The sequence below is a fragment of the Schistocerca gregaria genome, chromosome 7, assembly GCF_023897955.1.
Source record: "Schistocerca gregaria isolate iqSchGreg1 chromosome 7, iqSchGreg1.2, whole genome shotgun sequence".
NCBI classification, from domain to species: domain Eukaryota; kingdom Metazoa; phylum Arthropoda; class Insecta; order Orthoptera; family Acrididae; genus Schistocerca; species Schistocerca gregaria.
In genome coordinates, this window is record NC_064926.1 from 198373597 (window position 1) to 198386000 (window position 12404).

At 42.2% G+C, this 12404-nt stretch overlaps 1 protein-coding gene across 2 annotated transcripts in view; it reads right to left on the bottom strand.

Annotated features, from left to right (window-relative positions):
- Window positions 1–2656: 2656 nt before the first annotated feature.
- Window positions 2657–12404, bottom strand: part of LOC126281716 (2-aminoethylphosphonate--pyruvate transaminase-like) — a 96899-nt gene continuing 87151 nt past the window's right edge. For both annotated transcript variants that reach the window (XM_049980889.1, XM_049980890.1), the window contains one exon: window positions 2657–3840. In XM_049980889.1, the coding sequence (XP_049836846.1) occupies window positions 3689–3840 (152 nt within the window). In that variant the 3' untranslated portion in view covers window positions 2657–3688. The remainder of the gene's footprint in view (window positions 3841–12404) is intronic.

Here is a 12404-nt window from a genome sequence, read left to right on the forward strand (position 1 = left end):
CGCCAGGGATATGACTTTCTCAAGTCAACCCCTGAAATGAGATCATCCCTTGACAAAATTCTCCCCACACCAACCAGAGTTGCCTTTCGTCGCCCCCCCCCCCCCCCCCCTAACCTCCGTAACATCCTTGTTAAACCCTACAATATTCCCAGACTACCTTTTCTACCCAGCGGTTCCTGCCCCTGTAACCGACCCCGCTGCAAAACCTGCCCCGTGCATCCCCCCACAACCACCTACTCCATCCCTGCTACTGGTAAAACATACACAATTCAAGGCAGGGCCATGTGTGAAACTACACATGTCATTTATCAACTGACATGCCTGCACTGCACAGCCTTTTACATTGGTATGACAACAACTAAACTGGCTGAGCGCATGAATGGACACAGACGAACTGTCCGCCTAGGAGATGTCCAATACCCAGTAGCGGAGCATTTCCTCCAGCATAATTCTAGGGACCTGCTACACCGTATGTGCCATTTGGTTTCTCCCACCCAACACCAGTCCCTCTGAACTGCGGAGATGGGAACTTGCACTCCAACACATCCTTTCATCCCGCCATCCCCCTGGACTGAACCTGCGTTAAACCACCTCACTCCCATTTACTCTTCAGTCTTCTCCTCTTTTGCTTTCCTCTTTAGCCATTCACGCATCTTTTCATCCTAAATAGTTGTGTTTATCTTTATACTATATACCTCTTTACTTCTGTATGTATCCTCTTTGGTTTGAAGCTGGCACAGTACTTACAGTAGAATATCTTTGGCTTTTCTCTGACAACCATGCCTCCATCCTTGCTACCCTCCCTGTTTTCCTTTCCCTGTTGCTTCATAACCTGGGTTGTGAGTAACTGAATCTACTTTCCCTTCTTCCCTTTCTTTCCCCTCTCTCCTCCCTGATGAAGGAACATTTGTTCCGAAAGCTAGGAAGGTAAATTTTCAGTTCTGTTTTTTGTGTATCTATCGGCTGTACTGAGCTAAGTACTGGCCAGCCCCTCTATCTCTTTGTTAGTATTTGTTTCACATCTTCGTATGAGATTTTCCATTAATCATTGAGAAAATAACTTATTTCACATTAGTGGAATTCATATCATGAGGACATGCTTTTAGTCTAGTAGGTTTTGAATTAGCATAATGGAAATTGTATTCAATAACTTTTTTGCACAAGGTTTGTTACAGGTTGCATCAAAGCCTGAATGGATGTCTCACACCAATATTGTTGGATATACGTCCCTGTTTCTTGTGTAGCAGAGGATCTGTCTAAGTTATCTAGAAAAGTATTTTCATCTGCATTGCTGGCACGGTAGATACATGCATAAATAACTTGCATTACATCATGTATTATACCCATAGCTACAAAGTGTTTCTCAACACATACCCATCTGAGATCAAGTACTCTGAAGTCTGTTCCACTGATGTGGAGTACAGTACCACCTTTTTGATACTGAGATCTGCAGAAACCATTTCTGTATTCATAACCTAATGGGTTATAATGTTCTATTTGTTCTTGTTTAAGCCAGTTTTCATATAAATTGAGAAAAGAATACTCATTTTGTGTTAATGACTCCACCAATACTTGAACTTTACTTCAATGCCCTGAATGTTTAAAAATAAGAGAAGTTGCCTTGACTTAACTGTAAGTTTGTAGCTCATTTGTCACATTCTTTTTTCTTTTTTTGCTTTCAAACCATAAAAAATCACCTCGGTGTGAATTAGATGTAGACCTATTAGGCCCCTGGCTCCTCTATAAGCAGTGTTGTCCTGTTGATACTGTTGTTTGGGTTCTGCTGCTGCCAGTGTTGCTTGTATTTTTCAGGATTCCTTCCACAGTAGTCTTATTTACATATCCATCTGCTGCTGCTGCTGCTTTTGCTGCCACCGTTGGTTCTGCTGCTCATACTGGTGATGATTCTAATTTTTGTGTTGATGTTGTTTTCATTATGTTACTTTTATTGGTACTAGTGTTCAAAACACTAAAAAATTGGATTTTTTTAAATTCAAAAATTGCAATTAAAATATCAAACAATGGAAATTCTAGGATAGAATAACAATATTATGGAAAGCATAGATTGGTAATCACCAGATGGGGTGTGTTCAGAAACATCTGGAACTTTGTCCTCAAAATTTTTCTGCACTTTCCTTTTACTTATTGTGCATTGTCTCGTTAGAAGTACTCTCCTCCATAATTCATACACTGCTCCCAACACCATTTCCACTTTCAGGAGCAGTCTTGATACGCCTGTTGCTGGATCGCACAAAGTGCCATCTGCAAATTTTCTTTTACCTTATCTATCATTGCAAATCTTTGCCCTTTCAATGGGTTTTCAACTCTGGAAATAAAAAAAAGTCTTCAGGGGCCACATCTGGAGAGTACAGAGGATGAGGCATAAAAACAAAGATTCCAAGACTTACCAAGCGGGAAAGCGCCGGTAGACAGGCACAATAAAATAACCGGCGGTTGCGAAAGCTCGTAATTTTGTGTGTGTGTTTGTGTGTTATTTTATTGTGCCTGTCTACCGGCGCTTTCCCGCTTGGTAAGTCTTGGAATCTTTGAATCTTGTGTGTTATTTTATTGTGCCTGTCTACTGGCGCTTTCCCGCTTGGTAAGTCTTGGAATCTAACCGAAGATCCAGATCTCATCACCAGTTATGATTATTTTTTTTTAAAATGATTTTTCTTTAAGGAACATCTTGTTTTCATTTGCGTGATCCAAAACTCTTCACAGATTGCGAGGCGAGGCGAAGATCTTTCTGAGCCATGGGACAAACCTGGTGGCAACACGATGCATTCCAAGATGCTGTGTCACAGTTTCATGATGTGGTCCAACTGAAATGTTACATTCTTCTGCAGTCAGTCAGTCTTCAATTGGCATACACAATTTCATTGATATTCCTAACATGAATGTCGTTGGTAGAAATCAAAAAGAGTCCTTAACGAGGATCGCCATTAACTTCTGTTGGCCATTTTTGAACCATGTGAACTATTCATAAAACCGAATATGGCTTAAGCATCATTTGGTGTGCCTTTGTATAGGTTTTCTTGAGTTTCAGACAAAATTAAATGCAGATGTGTTGCTCCGCTAACTCTGTCATCTCGAAATTCACAAACTGTGTGATGCAGCATTCTACTCAATACAGCACTGAACAATAACTAACGGACATAGAACAATGAAACTTCCGACAGTTACACATTATACACAAGTATGTACACGGATGCCAACTGCTTTCTGCTCCACCACACCATTGTTGCAAAATTATGAATGTTCCAGAATCTTTTAACATTAAAGCTTTCGCCTACAAGACCTCCTCCTGAAAATACTGCCATAAATATCAATTAGTACTAAGCCATCTCATGTGTATTTGTATAGTAAAAATAGCTTTGTAACCTCACTGTTGTTCCCTGCATGTTATGTCTCTCCTTTCAACTGATGAAACATATAGTAAAACTTTTAATACCACTGGAAAATCGTTTGTTTCTGTTGCAGAAAATTTATTCCTTTTATTCAATTACAAAAGTTAATACCTGTATGCATACGCTGGTACTTTTCCATTTTATTCACTAATATCATTTGGTAGAAAGTTATTTATTTGACTTCTGAGGGTCTGTTGTTGCCACCGTGGTAACAGAGTTGCATCAAACCAGTCTTCAGACTGAATACAACAACAACATGGTAGCAGTACTCACTTCTGGAATTAATACCTCACTGGCAGAGGTACCCCCATATCAGTGAGTACAGCCTTAATGCAGGATACCAGATGCTGCAAGTCCTTTGGGTAAAGGTCTCCTATGTTTCCAATACGAAAGCTGTCTGCATTTGTCACTTTTCCAGGATAGATGACTTGTCCTAATAAGAGAACATCAACTGTGATTAAAGCTGATGATGAATATTATGAACACTGTAGTAATATGTGATCACTTTAATTACTAAACTTATATTATGCATATATAAATGTACATATGATGATGATGATGATGATGATGAATATGGTTGCTGTTTCTTGATAACTACATTTTCTTTGTGAGTAAAAGCTACCGTGGCACATAGCATTGCTTATTTGATTGTAATTATGAAGAAATAGAATCAAGTAAATAAATAAAGTACAGGTAATCTGGCTGTGTAACTTTCGAGAAGTGGTGTGGTGAAAATGAACAATGAATTTTAATAGTGTGAGCAGTAGGCACTATTCCCCAACATAAGTGGTCATCCTCTGTCAAATAATATAAAAGAAAATTGAAAATAAAGCCATTAAACGGTTTCTGCTTGTTTTAGACAATCTTGGTTTTTGCTTACGAAGACCAAACATAGAACTTGGTAACTTGTTAACTCTTCATGTGATCTAAAATGTCTTTCTGAGCAACATATAAATAAAGAAATCCATATCTTAAAATAAAGGATTACATACATAAAAAATGAAATCAAGTTCAAATGTATTGACACCAGAAGTTTCTAATTAAACTGATGGTTGGAAGACAGAGCTTATGAATTACCGCTACTGGAAAGTCGATTCCCACTGTGAAACTTTCAGATATTCTTACAAATATGAGTCATTATTGGCTGAGCCACCAAGCAGACAAAAGAAAACACGATTGTCTTTGGAGTTTTCTGAAAGATTCAGGTAAAATGTAAGATACATAATGTTGTTTAACATTTGCAATATCTATTCTGCTGTTAATTTTCCCACCAGAATTACATAAGAAACAAAAACACCAAAAGACAACATTTTTCAAGATGAAAGCTTAATCAGTCATATAAATGTTTGTGCATTCTCTGACAAGCCCCACTAAATGAATGATATGATTACAGTGAGGTGGTATGACAGAAAACTGAATAATTAATGAACAAACAACTAAATTTTAAGGCAGCCATACATGAAACTTCATGTACACTTCAAATGTGTATAATGTGAGAGGTTGAATTTCCAGATTTAAAGTATTTATTGATGGTTTTTTAATTAATGTTTAACAGCTGTTTCCCAAGAAAACAATAGAATATGGTGCTAAAAAGACATCAAAAACTTGTGAATTACAAAAGCAATCAAAATATTATTATATGCAAGGAAAAGAGAACTGTTTGAAATGCTTGGGACAAACAGAGAAATAGGAATGATTACATAATATAATAAATACTATGCTGTCTTAAAGAAAGTGATTATAAAATCTGTGCATAATGGTGAAATTAGTAATTCAGGTAATAAAATTAAATCTATATTGGTCCTAGCAGAAAGATAAACAGGGACTCAGTTACAGAATGAGGGTAGTCTGTGAAAAACAGGCAATAAATGGTAGCAGTCAGGTAGCCAATATATTTAATAATCACTTCCTTTAAGTAGCTCAGAAGATTGGCATACACAGTTCAAGCAACAAAGCATTAGAACATATGAAAGAAACAGTGCCTCATACATGCAGTCAAATTGCAGTTACTCCCTGCTCTGACAAAGAAAATAAATCCCTCACCGTATCTCTCACAAAGTTGACAAGATCTCACATGAAGTACTAAAACCCTGTTCTTCACATAGTGTGTGTTCCAGGGGGATATTCCCAGACAGACTGAAATATGCCAGTGTCTGTCATCAGCACCAGGTAGTGGCTCGTTTGAGACACTCACATGTGTATCACTTCAAATGGTTCAGTATTTTCATTTCTGAGTGATAATATGATGGCCATTGGCTATGTAACTTTCTATTTAACCATCACTATTACTAAATTACGTTACATTTACAATAAAAAGTTTTTCAAACAATGGAAACTCCAGGAAGGAATGTCGACAATGTAGGAAAAGATAGATTGCTACTTACTGAAAGGAGACATGTCAAGCTGCAGTCAGATACGATTAAAAGACACTCACATATAGCTCTCGGTCACAGCCTTTATCAGTACACACACACACACACACACACACACACACACACACACACACACACACACACACACACACTAGAGCACATGCAACCACATTCTCCAACCTGAGGTGCTGGAGTTGGCGATTTTGTGTGTGTGTGTGTGTGTGTGTGTGTGTGTGTGTGTGTGTGTGTGTGTGTAAACCGTAATATTACCTCAGATGGTATATGAAGCCAAGAACCTACCTCTGGACGAAACAACTAATATAAGTATGTCCAGGGGAACTGGGTATCTACTGTTGGGGGCTCAGTTATAAGCTCATCATGCAAAAGCAAAATTTACGATAAAAAAGTGAAGGGTGTCCTGGGACTACTGTATGTTATCAGTGAGGTCACATACCAAATACTCACAAGTGTGGTGAAATTAATGTGTGTCAGTGGTCACAATACTTCAACAACGGTGCTAGACTTCTCCTTCAACAGTGATTTCATTAACCCTATCAATACAGTTTAACTTGTTGCATCACATTTTGCCAGAATGTCTGCATCCAGCAATTATCAATAGCCACTCTTATCTCAGAAATTCATGTCAGGCTCTACCAGTCATTCCTTCAGTTTGCAACATACGGAACCTTATAACACGACATCCATAGACCCTGACTTGATTGACAATCAGGTGTAGAAATCTATCAGCAATGAAAATTCAGCACATTCTTCAAAATCTTCAACTGCATATGGCAAAAGAAAAATGACTATCCAAGCAGCTTAGACAAGAAGGGAAATGACTACCCAAACAGCTTGAAAGGATGGTTAACCACTGTCTGCATTGGTGTCTCTAATCCCAAGGCTTCTTTTCTAAAATTAGCTGTCATTTTCACATTTTCTGATCTACCTCTGATCATATGATGCGCTGGGAACTTAAATTAGAAAACCTTTCATACAGAAATTTCAGTTTATTGTTTATTCTTTGATTCAGAAACAGTAAATGAGGCTACATACCGGTGCTATGTGTAAAGACCACTGCCTGCAGTAAACTACTTCATCCGTGGATGCTGCTAAACGCCAGATATCAGCCTCAGAGTGCAAAAATGGGCTTTCATAAAATTATCTGATTATATTGCACATAGAGCATTTGAATCCACAACACTGTCAGCACTATGCATAATGGGTCCTATATACAATGGAATATGGGTGATAACAGAATATTGCCAACAGAAATGCTAAAATAGCCTGCTGATAGAAGAAGGCAACCCATTAACACTTAAGCTAACAACTTTCTTCTCTATGGAAGATCTTAACTTCTGTTCCATTATTATGGGAGTCATTGTTTAAGGAAACCATGGAGATTTTGATTGTCAGACAAGACATGAAATCCAGACCCTGCTTTAATGAAATCACAGAAAAGTTGTCACCATTGAAGACACTTAGAGGATATTTCACCTGCCATTGGGGGAACACCTCTCTAAGGTATACCTCTTTACCACCAGCCACCATCTGTGTTACTATTCTGGTGTTGTTGTAGTCCATGGCGTGGCCAAGTTCTAGGCAGTGTTCAGCCACTGCTGATTTCGTAGCTTGTCCCAATCTGGTGTGCCTTTGGTGTTCCTTGCACCTGATTTGAACCGTCCTGGTGGTCTGGCCTATGTATGCCAACCCACACTGGCATGGTATGCTGTAAATTCTTGGCCTCTGTAGTCCCAGGTCGTCCTTAGTATTGCCCAATAGTGCACCGATCTTCGTGGGTGGGCAGAATATGCTCTTGATGTTGTGTTTGGCCAAAATTCTGCTGATTTTGGCAGATACTGGCCCTGCATATGGAAGGTATGCCACCCTCTTGGCCTCTTCCTCTTCCTGTTCCTCTGCTGGTTCCTTTGCTGCACTTACTGAGTGAAACGCCTTCTGGATGTCTCTGGCAGAATATCCATTCCTGTTGAATACTGACCGCAAGTGTGCCATCTCTGTCATCAGACTGTCAGAATCAGAGAGCGTCTGTGCCCGATGGATAAGAGTTTTGAGCACACCATTCTTTTGTGCTGGATGGTGACAACTGTTTGCTTGTAGATACAAATCCGTATGTGTGGGCTTGCGATACACACTATGCCCAAAGGTACCGTCTGCCTTCCTCTTAACCAGCACATCCAGGAAAGGAAGTAGACCATCCTTCTCCAGTTCCATCGTAAACTTAATATTGGGATGGCGTGAGTTAAGGTGCTCCAGGAAGTTGTCCAGCTCCTCCTTTCCGTGGGGCCAGATGACAAAGGTGTCATCGACGTATCTGTAGAAACATTTTGGCTGATGTGTGGCTGATGTTAGTGCCTCTTCCTCGAATTTCTCCATAAATAGGTTGGCTACCACTGGTGAAAGGGGACTACCCATCGCCACCCCTTCTGTCTGCTCATAAAATTGACCTCCGTAAAGGAATCAAGTCGAGGTCAGTACATGCTTGAACAGATCCAAGATGGGCCCGTCGAATTTTTCCCCAATGAGCTTGAGCGAGTCATTCAGTGGGACACGGGTGAACAAGGACACCACATCGAAGCTGACCATGATATCTGAGTCTGAGATGCGTAACTGCTGGAGGCGTTGTAAAAAATCCTCTGAATTCCGAATGTGGTGTGAACACCTCCCCACGTAAGGTGACAGTATCTTCTTCAAATAAGCTGCTGTGGGGTAGGTGGCTGCCCCAATATTGCTAACAATCGGTCGAAGTGGCACCACCTTCTTGTGGACTTTGGGTAGTCTGTACATCCTTGGCGGTAGCCGCGTCCGTTAGCGGGACCGCACGCCTAGCAGCTTGCGGCGTGTCTGACGTGGGGGGACGGTTTAGCCGTCCGCCCTGGTGTTGGTCGTCCTGGGTGCCGGCTGCCTGGTTGGGCGCCGTGGTGGTCGGGACGCCCACCCGCCGCCCCCTGGGGGCGTCCGAGGACTCCCCCTTGGTGGCAGACGCGAAGCTGGTGCCTGGTTGCAACTTTCGTGCGGGTGCCGCACGTCCTTGCTGCCGTGGGCCGCGTTTGAAGGCGGTGCAGCCTCTGTAGCTCGCCACATGTGGCTACAGTTGCAGCACTTGGGCGCCTCCTCCCTCTTCTTGGTGCAGTGTCAACTCTGGTGGGAGTCGGCGCACTTAGCCCAGCGCGGCACAGACGGTGGAGGCAGCACCTGCAGCAGCGCGGACGGCGGAGGAAGCGCCTTCCGCGGCGCGGACGGCGGACGAAGCGCCTGCCGCGGCACGGATGGCAGAGGGGATGCCTGGCGTGGCGCGGAGGGCGGAGGGAGCACCAGGCGCCAACCAGACACACCCTCTCGGGAATGGACCAATCACAGAGCAGAGGACTCGGCGCGGACCGCACATGGAACGCCTAACACCTAGGCATAAATACTGGACGCGTTCCAAACAGGGACAAGTCCCAGGAAGCACCTGAGGAAGACAGTGAGGCACACTGTCGAAATATTGTGCAACTTTGACACGAACATCCGGCAGAACACCCGACTACTCCAGAATGTCAGCATTTCGCCGGGAAAGCATGAAATCATACATATGTGGCCAGTGTTTAGTCTGCACACTGCAATAGACTCACTCTCTCTTCTTCTTAATTGTTCTATGTTTGCTAGTAGTGTGGTGATTTTTTACTCTATTTCACAGACTTTTAGGAGGAGGTGTACATTTTTTGAATTCTGAAATTTAGTAACTCCGTTGTGAAAGATTCATTTGTATTTCAGTCATGAAGTTCACTTCCTACGATACCCACATGAGTTGGTATCTATACAAAGCTTACTTTAATACTTGCAGTTTAAAGTTTGTCCAATAGGCCATGACTTTATTAATACTAAAATATTCCACAAATAACATCAGTTAATTGCTCGAAGGCAGCAACCCCAATGACCAATATGCTGCATTTGCTCTTTAAAGATCACTGTCTGTAACCATTATTATGCACAATCATGCAACCAACTCTTTCATTGTTCCTAGGCCAATTTGTGTTGAACACTGTCAGGTTGAATTGAACATTACTGAAAGAATCAACTGACTGAACACAATATGGATTTCCTTTGGGTTTTTCAAATGTGTCAAAACTACATGACGTTCTGGCAAAAAACACCATTGGCCATTAAAATCGCTACACCGTGAAGATGATGTGCTACAGATGCAAAATTTAACCGACAGGAAGAAGATGCTGTGATATACAAATTGCAAGCTTTTAAGAGCATTCACACAAGGCTGGTGCTGGTGGCGACACCTACAACGTGCTGACATGAGGAAAGTATCCAACCAATTTCTCATACACAAACAGCAGTTGACTGTCGTTGCCTGGTGAAACGTTGTTGTGATGCCTCGTGTATGGAGGAGAAATGCGTACCATCATGATTTTAGCCTGTAGTGATTGCAGTTTATCGTATTGTGACATTGCTGCTCACGTTGGTCAAGATCCAATGGGCTGTTAGCATAATATGGAATCAGTGGGTTCAGGAGGGTAATACCGAATGCTGTGCTGGATCCCAATGACCTCGTATCACTGGCAGTCAAGATGACAGACATCTTATCGGCATGGCTGTAATGGATTGTGCAGCCATGTCTCGATTCCTGAGTCAACAGATGGGGACGTTTGCAAGACAACAACCACCTGCATGAACAGTTTGACGAGATTTGCAGCAGTGTGGACTATCAGCTCGGAGACCATGGCTATGGTTACCCTTGACGCTGCATCACACGCAGGAGCACCTGCGATGGTGTACTCAATGACAAACCTGGGTGCACGAATGGCAAAATGTCATCAAGGTTCTGTTTACAGCATCATGATGGTGGCATCTGTGTTTGGTGACACTGCGGTGAATGCACATTGGAAGCGTGTATTCGTCATCGCCATACTGGCGTATCACCCGGCGTGATGGTATGGGGTGCCATTGGTTACATGTCTCGGTCACCTCTTGTTCACATTGATGGCATTTTGAACAGTGGACATTAAATTTCAAATGTGTTACGACCCGTGGCTCTACCCTTCATTCGATCCCTGCAAAACCCTACATTTCAGCAGGATAATGCACGACCGCATGTTGCAGGTCCTGTACGGGCCTTTCTGAATACAGAAAATGTCCGACTGCTGCCCTGGCCAGCACATTCTCCAGATCTCTCACCAATTGAAAACGTCTGGTCAATGGTGGCTGAGCAACTGGCTTGTCACAATATGCCAGTCACTACTCTTGATGAACTGTGGTATTGTGTTGAAGCTGCATGGGCAGCTGTACCTGTACACGCCATCCAAGCTCTGTTTGACTCAATGCCCAAGCATATCAAGGAAGTTATTACGGCCAGAGATGGTTGTTCTGGGTAATGATTTCTCAGGATCTATGCACCCGAATTGTGTGAAAATGTAATCACATATCAGTTCTAGTATAATATATTTGTCCAATGAATACCCGATTATCATCTGCATTTCATCTTGGTGTAGCAATTTTAATGGCCAGAAGTGTATGATGCAAGAAGTTGAACTGTAGTGAGAGGGTTCCTTCCAGTTTATCAACTGTATGCCAATTTGCAAACAGTGTTTGTCACTCCTCGTAAACATTCATTGGATACCATTGACAGATTATTACTAATCTATTAAGTTTCAAAAATGTAGACATGGAAATTCCAACTCCTCCAATGGTAAATCAGTCATGTCTTCCATCAATCATCAGAGTGAGCCAAGAGACTGATGATACAGTACCAAGAGGCACCCTTATATGCTCCGCCGTCTACTCCAGAATGTCACTGGCCACATAATTTGCTTCCAGTGTTTTCTTCTATTAAATGAAGACCCAACCTAAGATATTTGTGGTGGCCATCTTAACAATGGGACATATTCTGAATGAGATTTTCACTCTGCAGTGGAGTGTGCGCTGATATGAAACTTCCTGGCAGATTAAAACTGTGTGCTGGACCGAGACTCGAACTCGGGACCTTTGCATTTTGTGGGCAAGTGCTCTACCACTGAGCTACCCAAGCACGACTCACGCCCCATCCTCACAACTTTACCTCTGCCAGTATCTCGGCTCCTACCTTCCAAACTTTACAGAAGCTCTCCTGCGAACCTGTTTCCAGAATGAGATTTCCACTGTGCATCGTAGTGCGCTAGTTCTGCAAGATTCGCAGGAGAGCTTCTGTAAAGTTTGGAAGGTAGGAGTCAAGATACTGGCAGAAGTAAAGCTGTGAGGATGGGGCGTGAGTCGTGCTTGGGTAGCTCAGTGGTAGAGCACTTGCCCCCGAAAGGCAAAGGTCCCGAGTTCGAGTCTCGTTCTAGCACACAGTTTTAATCTGCCAGGAAGTTTCAATAGGACATATCTTCACTGAGTGTACAGTACTCGCTAAGTTGAGTATGGGGATGAAGCTGAGAGCACCTCTCTAAGCAGATGATGAAACAGTCATCCAGTGAGTCCTGAAATTTAGGAGATAATTCAAATTTTACTAAATATTGTTTATCAGTCTGCCCAAATTACATGTTGGATTGAGCACATCGTTTTTCTCAGTATAGTCAAGGCTTCAGGGGCCTCCAACAATGTTCCTCTCTACCATGATATTTTCAGTCATTGCTTTTCC